The sequence below is a fragment of the Coregonus clupeaformis genome, chromosome 28 (genome assembly GCF_020615455.1).
Source record: "Coregonus clupeaformis isolate EN_2021a chromosome 28, ASM2061545v1, whole genome shotgun sequence".
Classification (NCBI taxonomy): Eukaryota; Metazoa; Chordata; class Actinopteri; order Salmoniformes; family Salmonidae; genus Coregonus; species Coregonus clupeaformis.
In genome coordinates this window covers 6,326,388-6,354,159 of record NC_059219.1, presented here as the reverse complement: position 1 = coordinate 6,354,159, position 27,772 = coordinate 6,326,388, and the positions used below count along the sequence as shown (strand labels likewise).

At 45.1% G+C, this 27,772-nt stretch overlaps 2 protein-coding genes across 2 annotated transcripts; both read right to left on the bottom strand.

Moving 5' to 3' along the window:
- Positions 1 to 1,125: 1,125 nt before the first annotated feature.
- On the bottom strand, positions 1,126 to 20,474 carry LOC121542701 (aquaporin-10-like). The gene is made up of 6 exons (XM_041852196.2): positions 19,740 to 20,474; positions 6,268 to 6,394; positions 4,056 to 4,193; positions 3,783 to 3,901; positions 2,947 to 3,164; positions 1,126 to 2,361 (listed from the first exon to the last, which is right to left on the bottom strand). The coding sequence occupies exons 1-6, from the start codon at positions 19,998 to 20,000 to the stop codon at positions 2,145 to 2,147; spliced, it is 1,080 nt and encodes a 359-aa protein (XP_041708130.1). The 5' UTR covers positions 20,001 to 20,474; the 3' UTR covers positions 1,126 to 2,144.
- A 1,904-nt stretch (positions 20,475 to 22,378) lies between these two features.
- Positions 22,379 to 26,771, bottom strand: LOC121543778 (pro-interleukin-16-like). The gene is made up of 7 exons (XM_045208305.1): positions 26,261 to 26,771; positions 24,827 to 25,337; positions 24,445 to 24,640; positions 24,174 to 24,272; positions 23,760 to 24,009; positions 23,438 to 23,554; positions 22,379 to 22,980 (listed from the first exon to the last, which is right to left on the bottom strand). The coding sequence occupies exons 1-7, from the start codon at positions 26,769 to 26,771 to the stop codon at positions 22,823 to 22,825; spliced, it is 1,842 nt and encodes a 613-aa protein (XP_045064240.1). The 3' UTR covers positions 22,379 to 22,822.
- Between the last annotated feature and the right edge of the window lie 1,001 nt (positions 26,772 to 27,772).

The window sequence follows — 27,772 nt, the reverse complement described above, 5'->3', positions numbered from 1 at the left end:
AACATCCCTCTCGAAAAAGTTGACAATCTCAAAATGTGCCATTCATTAACACACATGTAATGAACAGAGGCGCAGTCTGGTTTAAAAAACCGAAACCATCTCCATGAACCACAGACAAATACACTGACACGCAAGGCCAATATGTTCTTCATATTTTGTAGGAGAGCTGGGTGAACACGTTAACGTTGTTCTGGCTAATACAGTGTATTTACAGGCAGTGATGTATTCAACAGTGTCAGCATATCATTCCGAGTACCTGAGCTTTTACGCGCACTTTGTGGCTGCGGGCTGCAGGCTGGGAGATGGCGAAGCGTATCTCTCCAAATACTGCGGTATTAACAGAGTTGGAGAAGTTGTAGGAATTTTATTTCTATAGCGAATGAAAATAGGCTTACCATTTATGCTCAGAAAATAGTCAACATTTCCCCTTCTCAATTTTATGATATAAAAATGCCTATCAAACTCATATGTTAAGAAGAGATTGATGTCTTGTTATGCAAGGATGAGACTATTTCGCTATATCCACCACGATCTGCCACCTATCTAAACTGTCTTGGGTGTAATGTGTTTATTTTATTGCAGATGGATGTGTATCCTGTCTTTCCGTTTATAGTCTAATGCTAAATTGCAGGTTTTTCCAGAATTGCTGTCATCTGCAAAGAGCTTCTTATCATTATTATTGGCACACTCTTATTTCAAGCGATATTCTGATTTAGAGTTTTTTTATATTTTCTAGTTGGATTCATAGCTTCCCCCCTAATTGCCCCCATTTTTATAACCTCCGATGATCAGGGATTGAGTCTGGGAGAGGATCAGCTTGAGCAAAATGAGGTGTATAATCACTGATCTATAATGAACAAAATTATAAACGCAATGTTCAACATTTTCAACGATTTTACTGAGTTACAGTTCATAAGGAAATCAGTCAATTGAAATAAATTCATTAGGCCCTAATCTATGGATTTCACATGACTGGGCAGTGGCACAGCCATGGGTGGGCCTGGGAGGGCATAGGTCCACCCACTTGGGAGACTAGCCCACCCACTGGGGAGCAAGGCCCAGCCAATCAGAATTCGTTTTTCCCCACAAAAGGGCTTTATAACAGACATAAATACTCCTCAGTTTCATCAGCTGTCTGGTTGGCTGGTCTCAGACAATCCCGCAGGTGAAGAAGCCAGATGTGGGGGTCCTGGGTTGTAAAGCTTGTGCACAACACTTGTGCACAACATTTGAGAGAAATACGCTTTTTGTGCATATGGAAAATGTCTGGGATCTTTTATTTCAGCTCATAAACCACGGAACCAACACTTTACATGTTGCATTAAACATTTTGTTCAGTGTACAAATAGTATTCCCTGCCAAATAATAGGCTTTGTGCAATTACGTTTCGTAGAGATACGCCTCACCTAGCTTAGCCCCCCCATAACAGTCACTCACTCACATTCAGACATTGAATGATTGATTGTAGACAGCTTGTGTCAATTAAAGAGCATTTTCCTTGGATTTCTGCCTGCAGCAAACCCAGTTGCTAATGCTGGAAATACCTGTCAAAGATAAAACCCACAAAAAAAACAATCAGAAGGCTCTAATCATAATATCAATTTCTCCTTTCATAGCTGTGTGTCATAGAAGCTCTCTACTAATATATACACATGATCTTCAATCAGCAGCAGCATCTCAATAGAACAATATGATAGGAGGGGAGTCTTGGACAGATGTTCTCCCATCAGTCTGTTAGCATGTCCCTTCTCATATAGGAAACAGCCAGCCAGAGAAAAATGTCTCCCCACTGGGCAAAGAAGTCAGTTCAATGTCTAGTTTTGATTTACATTTGGTTGAGTTGTCAACTAATGTGAATTCAACAACATTGGATTTAGGTGAAAAGTTGGTAGAAAAAAAGATAAATGCCCTTATGTTGATGACCTTTTGCAAATCCAATCAGTTTTTCACGTTGATTCAATGTCATCCCTTTGATTTTTTGGGGTTGAAATGACATGGAAACAACGTTGATTCAACCAGTTTTTGCCCAGTGGGGGGTTGGAGTCTCTTCGAAGTCAGTTGGAATTCAGTGATTAAAATGAAAAGATTCCCGCTCACTGTGCACATTCTCACTTCAACAGTAGGCCTGAATGTCTCTACCCTATCTAGAAAACGGCAGTTTTCAACTCCACCCCTTCCTTCTCTGGTGCTGGGGGCTGCTTCCACACCTCTGCGGTGGGTTTGGTAGAGGGGCTATCTATGGGGGGGTTCGTTGGAAGGTCGGGCAGGTGCCACGCGATGAAGACCAGATACATCCCAGAGCCCACCATCCCTCCCAGCAGAGGAGCCGTCAGGGGAACCCAGAACCAGTAGTTATAACACCTAGAGAGAAGAGAAGGAGGGAGGGAGGATTCGTTACCACGTCTGCAAGTCAATCAACTACACTCCAACAGCTCGTGCCCAGTTCCAAATTGAAATATGGTATCTGTGCCATGTGTGTCCGTCATGTACCTGTCTAGCACATTGGTATCTGCTGGTAGATGTTCCTATAGACATAAAGTGTCTTACGGGCACACTTGGCACCACAGGCGGCCGGTGGCACCTTAATTGGGGAGGACCGACTCATAGTAATGGCCGGAATGGAATTAATGGAATGGTATCGAACACATCAAACACATGGTTTCCATGTGTTTGATACCATTCCATTCACTCCATTCCAGCCATTATTATGAGCCATCCACCCTCAGCAGCCTCCTGTGCTTGGCACATTTGGCACACTTGGCACCAACACATTCACAAACACACAAACCAGATCCACCTCTAGTTCAGGAGTAGGCCACTCCTTTTATATGGTTCACTCTTCTCTCCCCTGCATTTAACTGACCCACTGACCAATTCATGTATTGTCTCACATGTTGCACACCTGCTTTCTCAGGTCAAAATGTGTGTGTGTGCTAGAAGACTTACGTGAACACTTCAGTGCCCCAGCCGGCGGTCAGTGTCAAGAGGCGTGGCCCCAAGTCACGGGCGGGATTTATCGCTCCTCCGCAATTGGACGACATCGACATGCCGATCCCCAGGACCACCACGGCAACGATGGGCGGGATCAGAGCGTCGGGGGCAGGACTATTCTTCTGGTCGTCCAATGGGAGGATGCAGAGCATCAACATGGCAGTGCCCACCACCTGTGTGTGAAACCAGCAAATACAGGACGAGAGCTTGGGACTATAAGGTTCTATCTGCAAAAAGATCATTCTGAGATAATTGGCTTCATTAAAGTTCCAAACCGTCATTGGTTTGAATGATGTCAACAATTTTATCTTGTATTCTTTTGAACTTAACAACATGAATTGGTGGTATTTAGAGTACTATATACAGTAGGTAGAGAACATTGAACAGAACAAGGCTATGTCAAAAACTCCATTTTGACAAAAATGCAGATAGAACCTTATAGTCCCAAGCTCTCGAGGAGTCAATCGTTAACAAAACAAATCACCCAGTTCCATTTAACTTTCTTATATTTCTGAATGTTCACATTTATAACACCATTATGGTTTCCACTAGACAGCCACAAAGTATATAATTGTCTATATTGTAACAATGAATGATAATGTAATCTTAATTTAAGGTTAGGGTTAAGCATAAGGTTAGCCGTGTGGTTAAGGTTAGGTTTAGGTTTAAAATCAGATTTTAAGAAGAGAAATTGTAGAAAATAGACATGGTTTATGACTTTGTGGCTGTGGTAGTTAGTGACGACCCACCCTCATCTGTTCCTGCTTCATACTGTATCATATTGATCTGACCTGGTCTAGGATGCTGCTGCTGAGAGATAGGTGCTCTACGGGATAGGTGGCAAAGATGGATGCCGTCTCATTTGCCCCGTACACTGTCAAATTCCCTCCACTGAAGTCCATGATAGCATCTGACAGAGAAAGGGAACTGGTTGTTCAGTGACATTCATCATGGCACACACTATATCCTAATGTCTTACCACTCTATACTGCTGCATCTGCATGTAACAAGCTGACATGACACCAATGATTGGTGGGACTGGTGTGAGAGTGTGTGTGACTGACCATAGTAGACCAGGAAGACCAGGCCAGAGGCCAGGTAAGCTCCCAGCACCTGACACAGAGAGTATGGGAGCAGCTTCACCCAGGGCACCCTGCCCAACGAACAGAAACTCAGAGTGACCGCTGGGTTCAGATGGGCTCCTACAGGAGAGAGAGAGCAAGAGCAAGAGAGAGAGAGAGAGAGAGAGAGGAGATAGAGAGGTAGAGAGAGAGAGAAGGAGGGGGAGAGAAGAGAGACGAGAGAGGAGAGGGAGAGAGAGGGGGAGAGAGAGGGAGAGAATCTGTCAACCTGTTTATGATCTCACCCACTAAATCTGTGAACATCACAAGCACACACGCACACACACACACACACAGATTAAAAAGAGTGAGAGTGTGTGTGGGAGTGAGACCATGGAGAGTTGTGGCCACTGCAGTAACAGCCTAATGCAGAATGAATCACCAGGACACGACAGACAGCTAGCACTGTGTGACCACAGTAATGTTACACTCATAACTCACATAGAAGTCTGGGCGCTTGTGTGACCATTTCACACCACCCCTACGTCCGTTACTGTTGCCAGACTGCCGTTGACAGTATGGTATAAATACGTAGAATGGGAGGGTACAGACATATGAGAACCGCTAATGAAATCAAGCTTAGTAATGGTGCACAGCAAATTGGCCAGTATTACCTAGTGTTGATTTTTTAGTGTAACATTCCTAGTGTTGATTCAGGTGTTCAATTAACCCTGTAAGTGTTACATTAACACTCATTGGTGTAAAAAGAACCCAAGCTTTGGTGTTAATAACCAGTGTTAAACCAAAACCATGCCCATCATTAACATATTTCCCAGCATGCTCTATTGCAGGTTGATTTTTGGAATTGTTTATTTCAATATCTATGTTTTTTGCATGTACTGTTGATTCATTAATCTTATGTTACTTAAATATAAATAACATAACATTTTTCAAAACTATTACAATCTGTTACATGGATTTATTGCACCCGTTACTGAAATGGTTGTTCCAGTTTAGATGGTTTAGGTTGTCTCATGGCTTTGTCTGCTCAACCCGGCAGTCATTCTGAATGCAGATTGCAGGTGAATAAAAATTCCAAAATGTTGGATATCCCCACTCTGGCTGTATTCCAATATGAATTACACATCACTTTGCAAGCCATCACAATGTGACTTGCAGGCCTGAAGAACATGAGTTTCAGGCTACTGCATTAGGATAAAACTAGGCCCTCAAAATAAGGCCTTATTAAATACTTGTATTGTGTTGAGTAATAACATTTTCATGTGTCACGCCCTGACTTATGGGACTCTTGTATGTTGAGTCAGGGTGTGGAGATCTATGTTATTATTTCTATGTTCACATTCTAGGTTGTGTATTTCTATGTTTGGCCGGGTGTGATTCCCAATCAGAGGCAGCTGTCGCTCGTTGTCTCTGATTGGGGATCATACTTAAGTAGCCTGTTTGCAATCATTAGTTGTGGGATCTTGTTCTGTGGTGTGGTGTGGTGTGGTGTGGTGTGGTGTGGTGTGGTGTGGTGTGGTGTGGTGTGGTGTTTAGCCTGAGGACTTCACTTTACGTTGTTTTGTTTGTGTGTTTATTTTGGATAATAAACATGTATGCATTTCACGCTGCGCCTTGGTCTGACCCGTCCTTCAACGTCCGTGACATCATGATAACATATTTGTCTGTCAGTGTTGATTTAACACTGGAGAATTTGCTGTGTGTATTCATTTTAGGATTAGGGTTGTCAGTTGAAGGGGAAATATACTGTACCAGTGGAGGCTGGTGGGAGGAACTATAGAAGGACGGGCTCATTGTAATGGCTGGAATGGAGTAAATGGAACAGTATCATATGGAAACCACATGTTTGACTCCGTTCCAGTGGTCCTCTGTAGCTCAGCTGGTAGAGCACGGCGCTTGTAACGCCAAGGTAGTGGGGTCGAACCCCGGGACCACCCATATACAAAAAAAAAAAAAATAAAAATGTATGCACGCATGACTAAGTCGCTTTGGATAAAAGCGTCTGCTAAATGGCATATTATTATTTATTACAATGAGCCCATCCTCCTATAGCTCATCCCACCAGCCTCCTCTGTACTGTGCATACTGTATACTGTATGAGTTGTTGTTTCAAGTAGAGAAAATGACAGTATCTAGTCTAATCCCAGGTTTGGGATGGGAGTTGGTTTGGGATTAAAGGTGTAGTAGGGTTTACCTGAGACCCCCTTGCAGAGGTACATGGCAGACATGACCCCTACAGAGAAGGCCATGTTGGCTGAGAGGTACTGTCCTTTAGTCTCTCTACTGGTCTTCACCTGGGCTGATGCACTACAGCCAAACATCTAGAGGAAGACAGAGGGGGAGAGAGGGGAGTCAGAATTTAAGTCAAATTAGGTTAAAGAGTCAATCTGGTCTCATAAATGAGATGTAACATAGTAAATATAAAGAAAGGACACTGAAATTAGTATGATATTCAACTTTTAGTGCTGAGCGATTAGTGCTGTTTGAGGTCGGTTCATTTTCAGTACGATAATTTCTTTAGACATTAATGCACTATGCATTATGTAGGATGAATGCTGTAACAACACAGAATAAAACAATTCATATAAGTCCCATGATGGTAGTGACTGCCCATTACTGCTAATTTACCATCATTTATTCACATTACTTTAATGAAATGTTGTGTATATTACATTTGTTTTATTTGATGACTTTATTATTTAATTCCAAGTCATCATCTCATCTCTATAGAGCTGCTGCCTATGCTGTCTGACTAAATCACTATTTTAGTAGTTCTTCAAAGTAAATAAGGTGTGCTTTTATGACTGCTGAATACCAACTATCCATCACTTAGATCATGTATTTTCAGGTAGAGATACCTCACGAAGCAACTGCTCTCTATCACTCTCGATCGCACATTGTTCTGTCTCTTCTCTCCCTCTCCGGGTCTGCCCCAAACTAACCTAATGTAGCAGGCCTAAAAGAAACACAGAGATCGGACAAGTAGGCATGCAATGGATTATGGTCAAAGAAGTTAATTACCACGTTTTTTGCACTAAACTATGTAGTATATTGGCCTGTTGGAAACTACATCTCCCTACTATATCACACAGTCCGGGCTTGATCTGATTTATCTCTAGAGAAACTGTGCAATGTGCTCATTGAGCTAACAGAAAAAACGAACGAAATGGAATTCAAATAATTGAACTGACTTCGGTCAATTAGTTGTTTAAAACACCCCCCCCCAAAAAAAAAAAATTTGGTTAATTGATCAGCACTAGTTAGGTTTGGTATGGATACATAAGACAGAAGTTTACTTAAGGCAAAAATGAAAGAAGGGTGGTTGGTCGGAGTGGATGGGTGAGCATATAATACGAATGTCTAGCAAGTCAACGGTTGCGTGTTCAAATCTCATAATGGACAACATTAGCATTTTAGCAACTACTTACTTTTTAGCTATTTTGCAACTACTTAGCATGTTAGCTAACCCTTCCCCTAACCCGAACCCAACCCTAACTCTTTAACTTAACTCATAACCCTTACTTTAAACTTACCCTAACCTTAACCCTAACCTTAACCCCTAACCCTAACCCCTAGCCTAGCTAACGTTAGCCACCTACTGTAGCTAACATTAGTGTTAGCCACATAGCCTCCTAGCTAACGTTAGCCACAACAAATTGGAATTTGTAACATATCATACGTATTGAAAATTCATAGCATATTGTATGAATTGCAAATCGTAACACATTATACAAATTGTAATTCATAACATACAGTATCATATGAAATGGATGATGGACATCCACAAATTAATACATACCATACTAAATGGAGGGAGACAGACTTAAGTTTACTATGTTACTCTACACATGACTCCAGGTTGAAAGAATACAGTGAGGGAGGAGATGAGAGAGTGGTGGGGAGAAGGAAGGAGGGAGAAGGAATAAGAGAAGCAAAGTGCAAGTACACAAAAAATTAGGGGTTCAACAAGGGTTCTTCTAAGTCAAAGTTCTTCAAAGAACCTTAGGGTTCTTGGCACTGAAAATTGCCCCCAAAAGTGGGTGGGGGTTCTTGCAGGAACCTAACAGCCCAACTGAAGCATTTGGATTTGAATTTAAAAGGACAGCAGGTGCAGGCACTTAACTGAAAAATGTAAAGATCTCCTAAATTGAAGGTAAGGTTTGTCCCTTGTATGATCTAAATTGATATTGTTTTATGATGATAATATCGATCTTTTCATATTTGTGCAAATCTTTCTAAAACAGAAAATGGACACAATTCAATGGATATCAATCAACAAAGAGGTAACAATATGAATGCTATACGAATATGTTGAAGGCTAGCTGTATTGGATGCAGATGACTGAACTGATCACTTTTGTGTCTGTGTCTGCAGGTTTACAGACGAGGAGGCATACAAAGGTATGTAAATTGGTATTGGTATGTTATTGTCACGATCGTCTTCTTGTGAGATATTGGACCAAGGCGCAGCGTGTGCAAAATACATCTCTTTATTTTGGAAGAGAGAAAAACACGAAACCGAACACTATCCAAAACTAACAAAACAACAAACGACGTGAAGCTAAATAACGTAAGTGCACAGACAAGCAACAAACGTTCAACATAGACAATTACCCACAAACACATGATGCCCATGGCTGCCTTAAATATGGCTCCCAATTAGAGACAATAAACCACAGCTGTCTCCAATTGAGAACCAATCTAGGCAGCCATCAACATACAAACACCTAGACAAGATATTACCCCATTAAACCTACAAACCCCTAGACAAACCAAAACACATACTTCACCATGTCACACCCTGACCTAACTAAATTATTAATGAAAACAAAGATAACTAAGGCCAGGGTGTGACATAACCCCCCTATAAGGTGCGAACTCCGGGGCGCACCAGCATAAAGTCTAGGGGAGGGTCTGGGTGGGCGTCTGTCCACGGTGGCGGCTCTGGCACTGGTCGTGGTCCCCACCCCACCATAGTCACTACCCGCTTACGTAGCCTCCTCCAAATGACCACCCTCCAACTTAACCCCACTGGATTAAGGGGCAGCACCGGACTAAGAGGCAGCACCGGACTAAGGGGCAGCACCGGACTAAGGGGCAGCACCAGGATAAGGGGCAGCACCGGGCTAAGGGGCAGCACCGGACTAAGGGGCAGCACCGGACTAAGGGGCAGCACCGGACTAAGGGGCAGCACCGGACTGAATGGCGGATCCTGGCTGGCTGGCTCTGGCGGATCCTGGCTGGCTGGCGGATCCTGGCTGGACGGCTCTGGCGGATCCCGGCTGGACGGCTCTGGCGGATCCTGGCTGGACGGCTCTGGCGGATCCTGGCTGGACGGCTCTGGCGGATCCTGGCTGGACGGCTCTGGCGGATCCTGGCTGGACGGCTCATGGCTGGCTGACGGATCTGGCTGCTCATGGCTGGCTGACGGATCTGGCTGCTCGTGGCTGGCTGAAGGATCTGGCTGCTCGTGGCTGGCTGACGGATCTGGCTGCTCATGGCTGGCTGAAGGATCTGGCTGCTCATGGCTGGCTGACGGATCTGGCTGCTCATGGCAGGCTGACGGATCTGGCTGCTCGTGGCAGGCTGACGGATCTGGCTGCTCGTGGCTGGCTGACGGATCTGGCTGCTCATGGCTGGCTGACGGATCTGGCTGCTCGTGGCTGGCTGACGGATCTGGCTGCTCATGGCTGGCGGAAGGCTCTGGCTGATCCTGTCTGGCGGAAGGCTCTGGCTGCTCCTGTCTGGCGGAAGGCTTCGCTGCTCCTGTCTGGCGGAAGGCTCTAGCGGCTCCTGTCTGGCGGAAGGCTTTAGCGGCTCCGGTCTGGCGGACGGCTCTAAAGGCTCATGGCAGACGGGCGGCTTTGCAGGCTCAGTACAGACGGGCAGTTCAGGCGCCGTTGGGCAGACGGGCAGTTCAAGCGCCGTTGGGCAGACGGGCAGTTCAGGCGCCGTTGGGCAGACGGCAGACTCTGGCCGGCCGAGACGCACTATAGGCCTGGTGCGTGGTGCCGGAACTGGAGGTACCGGGCTGAGAACACGCATCTCAGGGCTAGTGCGGGGAGAAGGAACAGGGCATGCTGGACCCTGGGGACGCACATAAGGCCTAGTGCGTGGTGCCGGAACTGGTGGTCCCGGGCTGAGGACACGCATCTCAGGGCTAGTGCGGGGAGCAGCAACAGGACGCACAGGACTCTGGGGACACACAGGAGGCTTGGTGCGTGGTGTAGGCACTGGTGGTCCTGGGCTGGAGCGGGGAGGTGGCGCCGGAAATACCGGACCGTGCAGGCTTACTGGCTCCCTTGAGCACTGAGCCTGCCCAACCTTACCTGGTTGTATGCTCCCCGTCGCCCGACCAGTACGGGAAGGTGGAATAACCCGCACCGGGCTATGTAGGCGAACCGGGGACACCATGTGTAAGGCTGGTGCCATGTAAGCCGGCCCGAGGAGACGCACTGGTGGCCAGATGCGTTGGGCCGGCTTCATGACATCCGGCTCAACGCTCAATCTAGCCCGGCCGATACGTGGAGCTGGAATGTACCGAACCGGGCTATGCACGCGTACAGGAGACACCATGCGCTCTACTGCGTAACACGGTGTCTGCCCGTACTCTCGCTCTCCACGGTAAGTACAGGGAGTAGGCGCAGGTCTCCTACCTGACTTCGCCACACTCCCTTTAAGGCCCCCCCCAATAAATTTTTGGGTAGTACTCACGGGCTTCCAGCCTTGCCTCCGTGCTGCCTCCTCATATCGCCTCCTCTCGGCTTTAGCTGCCTCCAGCTCTTCACGAGGGAGGCGATATTCTCCCGGTTGTGCCCAAGGACCCTTTCCATCCAGTATCTCCTCCCATGTCCATGAATCCTGTGTAGGTGGGTCCTGTTGCCGCTTGACACGCCGCTTGGTCCTAGATTGGTGGGTAATTCTGTCACGATCGTCTTCTTGTGAGATATTGGACCAAGGCGCAGCGTGTGCAAAATACATCTCTTTATTTTGGAAGAGAGAAAAACACGAAACCGAACACTATCCAAAACTAACAAAACAACAAACAACCGTGAAGCTAAATAACATAAGTGCACAGACAAGCAACAAACGTTCAACATAGACAATTACCCCCCAAACACATGATGCCCATGGCTGCCTTAAATATGGCTCCCAATTAGAGACAATAAACCACAGCTGTCTCCAATTGAGAACCAATCTAGGCAGCCATCAACATACAAACACCTAGACAAGATATTACCCCATTAAACCTACAAACCCCTAGACAAACCAAAACACATACTTCACCATGTCACACCCTGACCTAACTAAATTATTAATGAAAACAAAGATAACTAAGGCCAGGGTGTGACAGTTATGCAGATCATATGTACAATCCTCCTCCCTTACCTCTTCAATGAATATCCCATAGGCCTCTACATTATGGACAAGGTATGTGTATGAAAACCATTATCAAAACAGTTTTTTTCATTCATGTTTACCATAAAAAACCAAGGTATGAATACTGTTGTGTGCATGTTTTGTTAAACATCTGTATAATTACAATTTTTGGGATTCACAGACTTCACCCTCCCAAAACCTCTTACGAATATAACAGGAAACATCTTCGATCACCATGCACTGCAAAATCATTCTGGCTATGGATCCAGAGAATATCAACACATTAACATCAACATGCCAAAGGATATACCCATTGGACTTGGGGCTCTGCTGGGAGATTTTTTTATTCTGCTTTGCCACTAAAATCATAATAAACACTGACAACTAAAATATGGTGTTATTGTTGTCATTATCATGTGTATTATTATTATTCTTATTAATAATAATAATAATAATAATAATAGGGGAGGGGGGTGTAGTTCAAAGATTAACCCCAAAAGGTTATTCAAAGGGTTATTCGAGGATCCATTAAAAGGGGTTCCCCCACAGCTTCAATTTGAAGAACCCCTGAAGGATACTCCAGGAACCTGTTCTTTTTAGTGTAGAGTAGAGGTAAAGGGGGTGAGAGGGAATGTGATAGAGGGGAAGAAAGGAGGAGAGGGGAAATAGAGGAGCTCAACAGAGATACTGTAAAAGAAAGAGGGGAAATGAACAGACACTGCAGCCGTGGCTAGGAGGACTGACAGTCACACAGCAACAACAAGCAGTTGAAGCACCCATACACCTACTTCTTCTCTCTGTCTGGGTCGTTCCACCAATTCAATGTCTTTTGAGAAGTGTAACTTGGTCAAAAAAGCCTTTAGATTTCACAAAATTGTAACATTCTGTAATAAAGAGTGCATGTTCAACTGAATAAAAAAACATGTTTTCCCATCTCTAGAGGGTAGCCCTTTCCTGCAGTCAATGACCAAAAGCACCCTCAACTCTTTATCTGACATGGTACGTCTTCTTTTTTTTTAAGCCCATAACCATGTGTGTGAGGTGTATACTTTTGATTCAAAGTAGATTTGTTTAAGACTACCAAGAATCAATCTGTGTGACCCTGATTTAGCCCACTGCAGTAAAAGGTTCAGTACAAAAATTACTTTAGTAAGTGCCAAATAAAGTAACAGGGTTGACCGTAACAGTGTTGATGATTTCATCTTAAATTAGCCATGAATCCACTGAATGGAAGCTTGTTGTGTGCAAGAAGGAGTAGCAATTGAATGCAAGCTTCACAAACAAATGTAAATTGTAAGAAAAACTCTAGCCTGTCTATCTATGGGTAACGTGTTCTGCTCGACCCGCTCAGTTTTCCATCACAAAACACCAGAAAATTGCATTTAGTTGTCGAACCAGCTCACCTGCTTTTACACTATGATTTGACTATCAGATGTTAAATGTTTCTTTGGAGAAAAGAAATGTTTAAAAAGGAATAGTTTCACCATATTAAGACGAGAGTTCAGTTCATGTAACAGGGTTGACCCTAAAATTTGGGACAGACGTAAATGATTCACTAATCACATGAAATAAATGATAATCTTCAGATATGACTTTGTTTTACAATTATGGTGAAACGTTTTGGTTAAGTGGGTTAAAATCTTCCTAGAAGTCACAGAAGGCGCACGGAGGGACATGTCAAAATAACATGTCTTTATTACATTTACATGATAAAATATCGGATGTACAGTGGAGAAAAAAAGTATTTAGTCAGCCACCAATTGTGCAAGTTCTCCCACTTAAAAAGATGAGAGAGGCCTGTAATTTTCATCATAGGTACACGTCAACTCTGACAGACAAATTGAGGGAAAAAAATCCAGAAAATCACATTGTAGGATTTTTTATGAATTTATTTGCAAATTATGGTGGAAAATAAGTATTTGGTCACCTACAAACAAGCAAGATTTCTGGCTCTCACAGACCTGTGACTTCTTCTTTAAGAGGCTCCTCTGTCCTCCACTCATTACCTGTATTAATGGCACCTGTTTGAACTTGTTATCAGTATAAAAGACACCTGTCCACAACCTCAAACAGTCACACTCCAAACTCCACTATGGCCAAGACGAAAGAGCTGTCAAAGGACACCAGAAACAAAATTGTAGACCTGCACCAGGCTGGGAAGACTGAATCTGCAATAGGTAAGCAGCTTGGTTTGAAGAAATCAACTGTGGGAGCAATTATTAGGAAATGGAAGACATACAAGACCACTGATAATCTCCCTCGATCTGGGGCTCCACGCAAGATCTCACCCCGTGGGGTCAAAATGATCACAAGAACGGTGAGCAAAGATCCCAGAACCACACGGGGGGACCTAGTGAATGACCTGCAGAGAGCTGGGACCAAAGTAACAAAGCCTACCATCAGTAACACACTACGCCGCCAGGGACTCAAATCCTGCAGTGCCAGACGTGTCCCCCTGCTTAAGCCAGTACATGTCCAGGCCCGTCTGAAGTTTGCTAGAGTGCATTTGGATGATCCAGAAGAGGATTGGGAGAATGTCATATGGTCAGATGAAACCAAAATAGAACTTTTTGGTAAAAACTCAACTGGTCGTGTTTGGAGGACAAAGAATGCTGAGTTGCATCCAAAGAACACCATACCTACTGTGAAGCATAGGGGTGGAAACATCATGCTTTGGGGCTGTTTTTCTGCAAAGGGACCAGGATGACTGATCCGTGTAAAGGAAAGAATGAATGGGGCCATGTATCGTGAGATTTTGAGTGAAAACCTCCTTCCATCAGCAAGGGCATTGAAGATGAAACGTGGCTGGGTCTTTCAGCATGACAATGATCCCAAACACACCGCCCGGGCAACGAAGGAGTGGCTTCGTAAGAAGCATTTCAAGGTCCTGGAGTGGCCTAGCTAGTCTCCAGATCTCAACCCCATAGAAAGTCTTTGGAGGGAGTTGAAAGTCCGTGTTGCCCAGCGACAGCCCCAAAACATCACTGCTCTAGAGGAGATCTGCATGGAGGAATGGGCCAAAATACCAGCATCAGTGTGTGAAAACCTTGTGAAGACTTACAGAAAACGTTTGACCTGTGTCATTGCCAACAAAGGGTATATAACAAAGTATTGAGAAACTTTTGTTATTGACCAAATACTTATTTTCCACCATAATTTGCAAATAAATTCATTAAAAATCCTACAATGTGATTCTCTGGAAAAATAATTCTCATTTTGTCTGTCATAGTTGACGTGTACCTATGATGAAAATTACAGGCCTCTCTCATCTTTTTAAGTGGGAGAACTTGCACAATTGGTGGCTGACTAAATACTTTTTTTCCCCACTGTATTGAATTCTCCATGTGGCCTATATTAAAGGACACTTCATTCAATATAACAGGCTTTTAAAATTCAATATGGGTGCACAATTTCGACTTGAAATATCAAAGGGACGCAAAAGGCACTCTTTTCGTGGAACGACCCATCTACTTCTAGGAAACGACTTCTCCTTACTATTTGTTAGATAGCCATAGCCTTTAATAAGCCACAATACGCAGACTTGTAAGACTGGTTATCTGAGCTGGTCTCTGTTAAGATAAGTCATTGTCCTGTAAAACTTTACAGGTCTATAAAGTAAAGTAGCAGTAAAGAGTGTTAACGAGATTATTATATTACTTCAATATCAATCAAGACACATTTACTACAGCTCCTACAGTCAAATCTGACCACCTCTGGTGGCATTATCTAAATTACGTATAATATTGTATACTACCCTCATAAAGGTTCACCTTCCAACAGGACAACGACCCTACGCACACAGCCAAGACAATGCAGGAGTGACTTCGGGACAAGTCTCTGAATGTCCTTGAGTGGCCCAGCCAGAGCACGTTCTTGAACCTGATCGAACAGGAGACCTGAAAATACCTGTGCAGCGACGCTCCCCATCCAACCTGACATAGCTTGAGAGGATCTGCAGAGAAGAATGGGAGAAACTCCCCAAATACAGGTGTGCCAAGCTTGTAGCATCATACCCAAGAAAACTCAAGGCTGTAATCGCTGCCAAAGCTGCTTCAACAAAGTACTGAGGAAACCCCCTGAATACTTATGTAAATGTGATATTTCCGGTTTTTATTTGTAGTAAATTTGCTACAATTTCTAAAAACCAGTTTTTGCTTTGTCATTATGGAGTATTGTGTGTAGATTGATGAGGGGGAAAAAACAATTTAATCCATTTTAGAATAAGGCTGTAATGTAACAAAATGTGGAAAAAGTAAAGGGGTCTGAATACTTTCTGAATGCACTGTAAATACACTAAGTATACCAAACATTATGAGCACCTTCCTAATATTTAGTTGCACCCCGACCCTTTGGCCCTCAGAACAGCCTCAATTTGTCAGGGCATGGACTCTACAAGGTGTCGAAAGCATTCCACAGTGATGCTGGCCAATATTGTCTCCAATGACTCCCACACTTGTGTCAAGTTGGCTGGATGTCATTTGGGTGGTTAACCATTCTTGATACACACTGGAAACTGTTGAGCGTGAACAACCCAGCAGCGTTGCCGTTCTTGACACAATCTGGTGGGCCTGGCACCTACTACCATACCCTGTTCAAAGGCTCTTAATGTGTTCTTAATGTTTTGTATATTTTGTATATTCCCTGTCTGATTCCCAGTCCATCCACTAGATAGCAGTAAGAGATCACATGACGTCTCTTGGCAACTTGAAACCAGTTGCATCTGGTTTGGGTTGTGAGTCACCGTGCCAAAATGGATGAATGGATTTTAACAAGCCTGACATCTTAAAAATACCCTAGAAATCAGGACTTTCAAGTTATCAATGTTTGATTCTTATGACATTGCCAGCAATAAGATTTGAGTTCAATTTCCAAAAAGACAAGGGCTAACTTGCCTGGCCCAAAACAACTGCTCAGAGTTGAACAAAGATGGATTTTTTTTTATAGGTGCTAGTAACCCTAAGAAGTGATCAAATCATGCCATACAGCTAAAACCTCTCTGGTTATAGTTTCAAGTTATCAACTTAATAATGTACCAAAAAACTTTTTCATAAGCTACTGTAAATAGGCTACTGATAAAGAGATGTTCACATTTCCACATAGGCAGTGGTGGAAGAAGTACCCAATTGTCATATTTGAGTAAAAGTAAAGATGTTTTAATAGAAAATGACTCAAGTAAAAGTGAAAGTCCCCAGTAAAATACTACTTGAGTAACAGTCTAAAAGTATTTGGTTTTAAATATACTCAAGTATCAAAAGTATATGTAATTTCTAAAACAAAAAGTAAAAGTATAAATTATTTCAAATTCTTTATATAAAGCAAAACAGACGACACCATTTTCTAGTATAATTTTTTAACGGATAGCCAGGGGCACACTCCAACACTCAGACATCATTTACAAACGAAGCATGTGTGTTTAGTGAGTCCGCCAGATCAGAGGCAGTAGGGATGACCAGGGATGTTCTCTTGATACGTGCATGAATTGGACAATTTTCCTGTCCTGCTAAGAATGCAAAATGTAATGAGTACTTTTGGGTGTCAGAGAAAATGTATGGAGTAAAAAGTACATTATTTTCTTTAGGGATGTAGTGGAGTAAAAGTAAAAGTGGTCAAAAATAGTAAAATACAGATCCCCAAAAAACTACTTAAGTAGCACTTTAAACTATTTTTACTTAAGTACTTTACACTACTGCATGTGGGAACATGGTTGCAATAAGTGGAGTTGACTGGTGGACATTTGTCTACTTACTGCTTGCTGCTTACACAGGTTTTATCTCCATTCTTATTTGCAATGTCGAGAGGAAACCTGCAAGTAAGCATTTTATTGTACTGTTTATATGACACATACACTGCTCAAAACAATAAAGGGAACACTTAAACAACACAATGTAACTCCAAGTCAATCACACTTCTGTGAAATCAAACTGTCCACTTAGGAAGCAACACTGATTGACAATAAATGTAACATGCTGTTGTGCAAATGGAATAGACAACAGGTGGAAATTATAGGCAATTAGCAAGACACCCCCAATAAAGGAGTGGTTCTGCATGTGGTGACCACAGACCACTTCTCAATTCCTATGCTTCCTGGCTGATGTTTTGGTCACTTTTGAATGCTGGCGGTGCTTTCACTCTAGTGGTAGCATGAGACGGAGTCTACAACCCACACAAGTGGTTCAGGTAGTGCAGCTCATCCAGGAAGGCACATCAATGCGAGCTGTGGCAAGAAGGTTTGTTGTGTCTGTCAGTGTAGTGTCCAGAGCATGGAGGCGCTACCAGGAGACAGGCCAGTGCATCAGGAGATGTGGAGGAGGCCGTAGGAGGGCAACAACCCAGCAGCAGGACCGCTACCGCCGCCTTTGTGCAAGGAGGAGCAGGAGGAGCACTGCCAGAGCCCTGCAAAATGACCTCCAGCAGGCCACAAATGTGCATGTGTCTGCTCAAACGGTCAGAAACAGATTCCATGAGGGTGGTATGAGGGCCCGACGTCCACAGGTGGGGGTTGTGCTTACAGCCCAACACCGTGCAGGACGTTTGGCATTTGCCAGAGAACACCAAGATTGGCAAATTCGCCACTGGCGCCCTGTGCTCTTCACAGATGAAAGCAGGTTCACACTGAGCACATGTGACAGACGTGACAGAGTCTGGAGACGCTGTGGAGAACGTTCTGCTGCCTGCAACATCCTCCAGCATGACCAGTTTGGCGGTGGGTCAGTCATGGTGTGGTGTGGCATTTCTTTGGGGGGCCGCACAGCCCTCCATGTGCTCGCCAGAGGTAGCCTGACTGCGATTAGGTACCGAGATGAGATCCTCAGACCCCTTGTGAGACCATATGCTGGTGCGGTTGGCCCTGGGTTCCTCCTAATGCAAGACAATGCTAGACCTCATGTGGCTGGAGTGTGTCAGCAGTTCCTGCAAGAGGAAGGCATTGATGCTATGGACTGGCCTGCCCGTTCCCCAGACCTGAATCCAATTGAGCACATCTGGGACATCATGTCTTGCTCCATCCACCAACGCCACGTTGCACCACAGACTGTCCAGGAGTTGGCGGATGCTTTAGTCCAGGTCTGGGAGGAGATCCCTCAGGAGACCATCCGCCACCTCATCAGGAGCATGCCCAGGCGTTGTAGGGAGGTCATACAGGCACGTGGAGGCCACACACACTACTGAGCCTCATTTTGACTTGTTTTAAGGACATTACATCAAAGTTGGATCAGCCTGTAGTGTGGTTTTCCACTTTAATTTTGAGTGTGACTCCAAATCCAGACCTCCATGGGTTGATAAATTTGATTTCCATTGATAATTTTTGTGTGATTTTGTTATCAGCACATTCAACTATGTAAAGAAAAAAGTATTTAATAAGATTATTTCATTCATTCAGATCTAGGATGTGTTATTTTAGTGTTCCCTTTATTTTTTTGAGCAGTGTATATATATATTGTCACGATCGTCGAACACAGTGGACCAATGCGCAGCGTGATTTGCGAACATACTTATTTATTAGAGTACCACACGAACAAAACAACAAAACGATACGTGAAGTCCTTGGTTACAATACAAAACCAACACGGAACAAGATCCCACAAAACACTGTGGCAAACAGGCTGCCTAAGTATGGTACCCAATCAGAGACAACAAGCAACAGCTGATACTCGTTGCCTCTGATTGAGAACCACCCCGGCCAACACAGAAACACAAGAGCTAGATAAAGAACCTAGAACACAAACACATAGAAACTACACACCCTGGCTCAACATAAGAGTCCCAGAGCCAGGGCGTGACATATATATATATATATATATATATTGTATTTGTATTTTTTTATCTTCAAAAATCTTCCATCTATAAAAATACTGTGCTTTATGTTTTCAAATCAAATCAAATGTTATTTATCACATACACGTGTTTAGCAGATGTTATAGCGGGTATAGCGAAATGCTTGTGCTTCTAGCTCCGACAGTGCAGTAATATCTAGCAAGTAATATCTAACAATTTCACAACATATACCCAAACCACACAAAACTAGTAAGGAATGGGATTTAAGAATATATACATATATGGACAAGCAATGACAGAGCGGCATGGACTAAGATACAGTAGAATATTATAGAATAGAATACAGTATATACATATGAGATGAGTAGTGCAAGATATGTAAACATTATTTAAGTGACTAGTGTTCCATTTCTTAAAGTGGCCAGTGATTTCAATAGGCAGCAGCAGCCTCTAATGTGCTAGTGATGGCTATTTAACAGTCTGATGGCCTTGAGATAGAAGGTAGGCTACTCACCAGCAGAACGAAGGTTCCCATCAGCTCTCCCAAACACTCCCGAACCAGGGGGTTCGTCATCCTCAGTGTCTGCTTCACCCACTCCACTTGGGGCTTAAAGCTGGGTCCCTTAACCCCCATCTCTCTGACCTCTGGGGCCACTGGCCAGGGGTCTCTGTCTGATACCTGCCCTCTCTCCTCCATCACCAATACCTGTTTGTTAGCCTGGACCTGTCCCTCTGTCCGTCTGTCCCCTGTCACATCTGAGACATCTATACGCATCTGTGCCTAAACCTGTAGCTTACACCTGGCCGGCCTACAGATTATGTGAGTGTATGATGCTCTGTGCAGATCAGATGCCCACGCAGATCAACTGGTTTCTGCAGAATCTTGGAGTCAATGTGGTATTCACACTCTGTCAAAGGCAAAAATAAAAAGTGTAATTTAATCAATAACAGCTGTCATCTTCACCTGTCCGTCGCCTGATGTCCATCATCGTCTTTCCCTGTGCACTCCTTTACTAGCTAGTTACCGTCTTTATCAGTGCCCGACCTGTCCCCTGATCAAATCCATGTCAACCACACACACACACACACACACACACTCACACACACGGCTGACTGTCCATTAACTAAAGTATTGGATCTAATCTCATCAATCAGACTTTGGCCTCCATAACCATGAACTCTAAACTGCACTAAACCTAGTTTTAAATCCTAGTTAAATGTCATCCTTCTTCTAAACAAACAGTATCTGCTGTGTTTTTGGTGTGATTAAACATTTGAGCTGCTTTGTCTTACCATGCTTGAGGAAGTCAATTAGCCAGCTAAGTTATTTGAGAAAAAAGTTGGATCTCAGATTCATATTGCTAGCTTGCAAGCTAACTAGCTAGCCATATCCATTTAGCTGTTTTGTTCCAATATAAATATAATTAGAACATCATAATAGTTTTAACCCGAGATTTACTTATCTGGGTTTAAAATTTAGTATTGCAGAACATCTCTGCCTGTCTTCCCTTGTTTCTCTGGTATTCTTTGTATTGATTATAATACATAGGCCTGGTTCAATATTGAGTGTGCGTTGTGTAATAGAGTGGTGGCCTATAAAATATCTGTATGTTGTGTGTACAAACCCCACCCGACCCTATAGATACTACAGGAAATTAGATAAGGACCATGTGACCTTCCGGAGGGGTTTGCATCTGTTAAAACATGATCTCCTAAGGTGCCGTGTGTGTGTGTGTGCATGTGTGTGCATGTGTGTGTGTGTGTGTGTGTGTGTGCATACATGCCCATTTGTGTGTTCTGATTCTTCAGTTTTAGTACATTTCAAAAGGACTTTATAATCGTACCACACTGCCCTTTGGTTCTTTGGGCAAACCTAATGTAGGCATGTGCCAACTAAGCAACTAATCATTAATTAAGCCTTTGTTAACAACTCCACTGGAGTGATAAGATTGGTCAGTGAGGTTATATCGACCTCTCTTGTAACAGCGTTGAGTAATCTACTGTAATTAATAAACCACAGAGAAAAATAAAAGAGGGAATGCACACATAACTGAGGAAGGCAAGTGAACTGCCCTTCAATTTCAGGTAAAGCAAAGAAGTAGAAATGTGCTTAGAGCTGGCACAACTCTGTATTCTACATGACAGAGACCCATGTGTCTGCTCTAGAAAATACATTTCTATCTGAATGTTATGAAATGTCACATCTCCTGAACAGGCCCTGATGAAACCCTCAGGATAATAAAAAGACACTACCGATAATGAGGAGATAATGACGCAGGGAAGGCAACAAACACACAGACGGATACTAAAATAAATTGGTCATTTAGCAGACGCTCTTATCCAGAGCAACTTACAGGAGCAATTAGGGTTAAGTGCCTTGCTCAAGGGCACATCGACAGATTTTTCACCTAGTCGGCTTGGTGATTAGAACCAGCGACCTTTCGGTTACTGGTACAACGCTCTTAACCACTAAGCTACCTGCCGCCCTAAGGAAACGCAGCATGGTTGAAATGTTATGAAGTATCACTAGCTCACTAAAGATTGCATTGGGGAGCAGTAAACAATGGCTTGGCATTATTCTCTTGTCAAGGGCAGAAAAAACTAACCTTGAAATAGTATTACATCGGCGATTGCCTAATGCTATCTTATCACATGGTCAGGCGTCAGGGACTGAGACCCATCCAATGAGAACCCATGCCACCAAGAGCAGTGTCTTCTGACAGGTTGCGTCATTCTGACTTGACCTGTCGCTAATTAATCAGTGTCAATCAAACGCGATGTGTCGCTGAGACATGAGACATTACATAAACACATATAGGCCTATAAACTACACCTAAGAGCCTCATTGCACGTGCACACATGCACTCACACACACACACCTATCCCTGAGAACCGAGTATATTTGTGGGCAACGTAGGCGCGCAGATAATATGTGATCCTCTAGCGCCCCCTGTAAGTAAAACAATATACATTTACATTTTAGTAATTTAGCAGATGCTCTTATCCAGAGAGAGTTACAGGAGCAATTAGGGTTAAGTGCCTTGCTCAAGGGCACATCAACATATTTTTCACTAGTCGATTACTGGCCCAACGCTCTTAACCGCTAGGCTACCTGCCACCATGTACTGCGTTTAAACAGGGACCGTTTTCAACCATGGGGTTATTGTAGGATTTATTAACAGCAAGTAGACGGAGGACGGTTATTAACTTTCTAGTCACAATATATATTACAACAGCCATATACAAAACTCCTTACATTTCATCATATAAAACAATGAGCAGACTAGGTATTAAAGAAACATACAACATATCTCTACAAAATTAAATAAATGACCTATGTATTGATCTCTTTCTCCCTCTTCATACCCCGGGTTGACCCTATATACAGGTCCTCTCCTCAATGTGCACTGATCTCTTCAGTGCTTTGTTATCGTATGACTGGTGCGATAGATATCATCCCTCTCACTTGAGGTAGAAGTTGACCCGAACCACAGACCCAAAATCAGATTGGCAACCCTCACTTCAACCTCATAGGAGTACAATTCTTCAGTGCTTTGTTATAAGCATATTGAGGGTGCATATCAATGTTCATTCCTGTCACTGTGGTTTGTGAGGACGGTGTAGTACCACATCCACAGGCCCAGGGGGCAGTGTTCTGATCAAGGTCCAGGCCTCCAGTCTCCTCAGGCCCACCAAGCTCACACCCTCGATCTCCAACACCTCGTCCCCTGGAGACACCTGGTTCACTGGACCACCTGAAAGAGAAGAGGGGCTTATTGTTAGTTGATGTTTACCTTGATATCTTTATCAGACAGCTCATAACCAATGTTCTGAGCTTGGAGTTTGACCCGTGTTTTGGCTGACGAAATAGACATTAATTTGAATGTACCCAATACAAAGGTCAGCTTGTGGTGATGTACAGTACATGTATTTGATGTCATTTATTTGACCATTTAAAAAAACACAATACAACCACATGTGGACACAATGCATTATTGCATTTTTTAAATCATCAAGGATGACAAAAAGGTTTAACTTATTTCCGTTGTGGTCCACTGGAAAATACATGAAAACTAAATATATACACAAGATTATAACATGAAAACCGAATACGTCATCTCATCAATAGGTGGAAACATAAAAGGAATAAAATAGATGACCAAGTAACGTTAATTAATACTATTATATTTTGTAGGTAGGTTGACCTCTCACCCAGGAAGAGTTTCTGTACGGTGAGGGGTTTGTCTCCCAGGCTGGAACCCACTCCTCCCTCCAGACTGAAGCCCAGGTCTCTGCTGCGCTTCTCCAGCCTCACACACACCCTCTGACCTGACACACAGGACACACACACACGGTCAAAATGACTCCCACACACACATTTGTCTACGTTCTCTGTCAAAACAACAGGTTCAGGGTGATAAGAGAGAAGCTGTGGAAATGACTTTGGAACATTGATCAATGTTGCTCTGCTTTAGATAAACTGTGGTAACAGTTAAGTGCTACTACAATGCTCCAACCAACTGATCCATCTCACCTGTGTTAGTAGGCTCTGTCTGTGTCCCTCCCCGACTGTCTGTCACTGTTCCTCCCTTACAGGGGTCTGTTACCCCCCCTCTCCTCAAGACAACCACACCCATCCCCTGAGTCCGCGCCCTCCTTAGTGTCCTCAGCACCTCGCTGTGGGAAGAGCCACACAGCGCTGTGCCATTGATTGACAGGACCTTGTCTCCCTCCTGGATGGATCCCTCCTCAGCCGCCACCCCCGCCGGGAACACCTTATGGACCTGGAAGTCAAACACCAGAGGTCAGAGGTCAGAATGGACCAGGAAGTGAAAAACCATGATGCCTAGGCTTTAGATCAGTGGACTAATGTGGTCTTGAATTATGTGGGCGAACTGAGTCGGTCACAGAAACACAGAAGCATTGGTACTGGTTGAGTAGTACTCACAATGACAGGTTTGTTCTGGTCCACTCCTCCTGCCATGGTGAAGCCTAGTCCCACACCAACTTCCTTATGGAGAACCACCACCTGGACATCCTCATAATTCTATAGAGCGGGGAGAGATAGCGAAGGGGGATAGAACAGCAACAGCACAAGATGGCAGTTGAGCATTGACAAATACTGATGCTATTATTAATGCTAATTATAATGTAATAACACTCTAATGTAATGTTTTAGCTGGTTGTTTAGTCTGGTGTAGTGAAGATAGTTGTAGTACCTGCAGGGTTGTGTCCCCCAGGCCCTTTACGTCGTCCAGCAGGCGGTCCAGCTCATCACTGCCCAGGACAGACACACAGGATAGGGCCGACACGTCAGACGACAGGCTGGCTGACCGGCTGGACAGCCACTCCTCACTGTCAGAGGAAGACTGGGGATCATAGTCTACCTCTCCGAAGTTACACAGCTCTGCCAGACTGAGGGAGAGAGACATAGTGGGGGAATAAACACACATTTGAATGATTAGATAAAAACAAGTACATTATACAGAATCATGTAACAGGTAGCCTGACAATAACCACAATTTAATTGACTTTTAAACATTGTGCTTGTTGTGTTTAGTGTAGTATTTTCATCATAAGTTGAAAACAAAAGTGACCCACCTGAGAGAGAAGCTCCTGCGATGTGATTGGCTCATGGTACTGGTGATGGTCACCGAGGATTCAGCAGAGTCTGAGTCGTAGTTGGAGTCCTCGTCCTTCTCCGTACCTTCATCATCAGTATCCTCCTCATCACTCCACCCCCCCTCCTCTGAGTTCCATCGAGCCAGAGTGGGGAGGAGGGGGAGGCTGCTGGGGGAGGAGGAGGAGGTGAGGGGAAGGGACAGGGGGAGAGACAGGGAATCCCTCCCCAGGCCAGAATGTGAGACTGGGATATCAGGGTCAGTAGTGACCCTACCCTGGGCTGTGTGTGTAGAGACTGGAGGGTGCTTTAGGGCAGCCAGGCCTGAATCTACACCTTGTTGGTGTTTCGGCTGCAGGGAAGTAGTTGGGAGGTGTGGGGAGGTGTTCTGGGGGTGGAAGGGGGAGTTCTGGGGGTGGAAGGGGGAGTTCTGGGGTTGGAAGGGGGAGTTCTGGGGGTGGAAGGGGGAGTTCTGGGGGTGGAAGGGGAGTTCTGGGGGTGGAAGGGGGAGTTCTGGGGTTGGAAGGGGGAGTTCTGGGGGTGGAAGGGGGAGTTCTGGGGGTGGAAGGGGGAGTTCTGGGGGTGGAAGGGGGAGTTCTGGGGGGTGTTGGTGGGTGTCTTGTCGTCATCGCTCACTGGAGATGGCAGGTTAGGTGAGTCTCTACTGTGAAGCCTCCTAGACTGGTCAGGGGCCCCTAGAACCTCATTGGAGTTGTTATTACAGTTAGACAGCTGGGAGGATGAAGTATCCTTGGCAGTGACTGTAGTAGTCTTTGTGTTGGTGCCTCTCCTACTCCAGTCCTGGGGTGTGACTGTGTGTTTGGGGAGGTCTGGCTCATCAATTGAAAAGTCTCTCAGAGTGTCTCTGGTGGTTTTGTCATTCAGAGGGATGTCTAGTTTACCCTTGAGGTTGGAAAATGTCCCAGAGCCAACAGCATTCTCCCCCACTCCCCCTCTCTCCCCTACTCCCCCTCTCTCCACTCCCCCTCTATAGCCCACTCCTCCTATCTCCCCCACTCCCTCTCTCTCCCCTACTCCCCCTCTCTCCACTCCCCCTCTCTCCTCCACTCCCCCTCTCTCCCTTACTCCCCCTCTCTCCCTTACTCCCCCTCTATAACCCACTCCTCCTCTCTCCCCCACTCCCCCTCTCTCCCTGCTCCCCAGCCTCACCCCCACCTCATCCACTGACATAGACCTCAACGCCCACCCTCTATCTGCCTTCCTCTCTTCCCCCTCTTCTCTCACTACCTCCCCTCCTCTCCCTCCACCAAGCGCTTTATCTGGCACACTCTTCCTTACCCCTTCTCCTTGTCCTCTCACCCCGTCCATTATTACAATCCCTCCCTCTCCTCCTCCTCTCACTCTCTCCCATACTCCCCTCACCCCCCCTACCTGTCTATCCGACCCACTCTTACTGACCGCCTCTCTAGCCTCACTGAGCTGCTCCGGGACAGAGAAAGCCCGTCTGGGCTTCAGGTAGTTGGGCACTGGGACCTGAGATGTCTGTGTCAGAGCTTCAAACTGGTGGATCTTATTCCTCACACTGGCTGCAGAGGGCGCTACCAGTTTCCCAGGTAACTTGGTATTTTCAGTGTTCTGTAAATGTATCCTCTCTGGGGTGTTGGCTTCAAACACATCTTCTGACAGGCTCACTTCCCTGACCATGCCTCTAGCAGGGGTCTTGCTCCTGTCATATGTGTCCGTTTTCCCATTAAGCTGATTGGTCAGACGGGAGTTTGACCCCGTGGTGACCCCTACTCCGGGCGTTGTGATAGGCTGAGAATCCCTGGTGCGTGTCACTGATTGGCTGTGCTGGGGGAGAGAGACTTCAGCGTTTTCTCTCCCTTGCTTCTCCGCCTCTTTTTTCTTGTGTCTTTTTCCTTCAACATCAGTCCGTTTCTCTTTTTCCTGAGCCGTGTTCCCCATCCTTACTCTCTCCTTTTCACTGTCTTCACGACTTCCACTCTTTTCGTCCACAGTGTTTGTCACCCCCTTATTTCCTCTCTCCTTTTTTCCTCCTAATGGAGGGGATAGAGAGGGGTCCCTCATGAACACTGATGATCCCTCCACTAAGGGTGTGTGTGAGGGTGTGTGTGAGGGTATGGGGTTGGTCCACCCTGACACTGGAGACACTGAGGGACTCAAACCAGACACCTTGACTACACTACTCTGATCTCTCTGCCGTGTGTGTGTGGTGAGTGTGGTATTATGTTCAACCAGGGGTGTGTGTGTTGTGTGTGTGGTGTTCTGTTCAACCAGGGGTGTGTGTGTGAGCAGGCCGTTCCTCTCCCCCCTGGATAATCCACTGAGGGGGGAGGAAAGCGGGGAGGGGAAGGGGGAGGCAGAGACAAAGGCAGAGTCTGTGGTAGACTTCCTGCGATTGGTTGCTGTATCTCTCCAATCCCCCTCCAACAGAGACCAGTCTCCTACCGGTGCTGAGAGACGCTTGGTTCTGTTTGAGTCCTTCACACCCTTATCTCTGTTAGCAGCTTCATCAGGTCCAGTAGTCCCATAGAGCTTCTGTATACGGTCCCAGATACTCTGACCCCTGGAGGATCCAACAGATCCACTGGCTGGTTCTCTGATTCCAGACCCAGGACCAGGACTAGACCTCAGCCTGGTGGGGAGGGACTGGCCCCCACTGGCCCTCTCCAAAGCCAGAACCACACACCCTAGACCCACAGGGGACACCCCTTCACCAGGGGAACACCCTGACCCCCCAACGGGGATCATCATCTCCCCTGGTCCAGCTGAGTTAAAGGCCTTAACCCTGGACAACAATTTGCTCTCTCCTGCCCCCCTACTCTCCAAACTCTCTGCTCGTTTAAGTGTGGACCCCCCTAGGTTCCCAGAAAACCTCAGCACCCCAGTTCTGCGCCACTCGCCAGGGCTAGCCTCCCCTCCTCTCCAGTCTAAACTCCTACTCC

Excerpts from the sequence above, each read along its gene's own strand:
- LOC121542701 (XM_041852196.2), bottom strand. The coding sequence starts at position 20,000 with ATGCGTATAGATGTCTCAGATGTGACAGGGGACAGACGGACAGAGGGA. Across the intron at positions 3,902-4,055 it reads GGTCTTCCTGGTCTACTATG|ATGCTATCATGGACTTCAGT; the intron begins GTCAGTCACACA and ends TTTCTCTGTCAG. Across the intron at positions 2,362-2,946 it reads TGGGGCACTGAAGTGTTCAC|GTGTTATAACTACTGGTTCT; the intron begins GTAAGTCTTCTA and ends TCTTCTCTCTAG.
- LOC121543778 (XM_045208305.1), bottom strand. The coding sequence starts at position 26,771 with ATGGGGAACACGGCTCAGGAAAAAGAGAAACGGACTGATGTTGAAGGA. Across the intron at positions 24,273-24,444 it reads TGGGGGACACAACCCTGCAG|AATTATGAGGATGTCCAGGT; the intron begins GTACTACAACTA and ends CCCGCTCTATAG. Across the intron at positions 22,981-23,437 it reads CGTACAGAAACTCTTCCTGG|GTGGTCCAGTGAACCAGGTG; the intron begins GTGAGAGGTCAA and ends CTTCTCTTTCAG.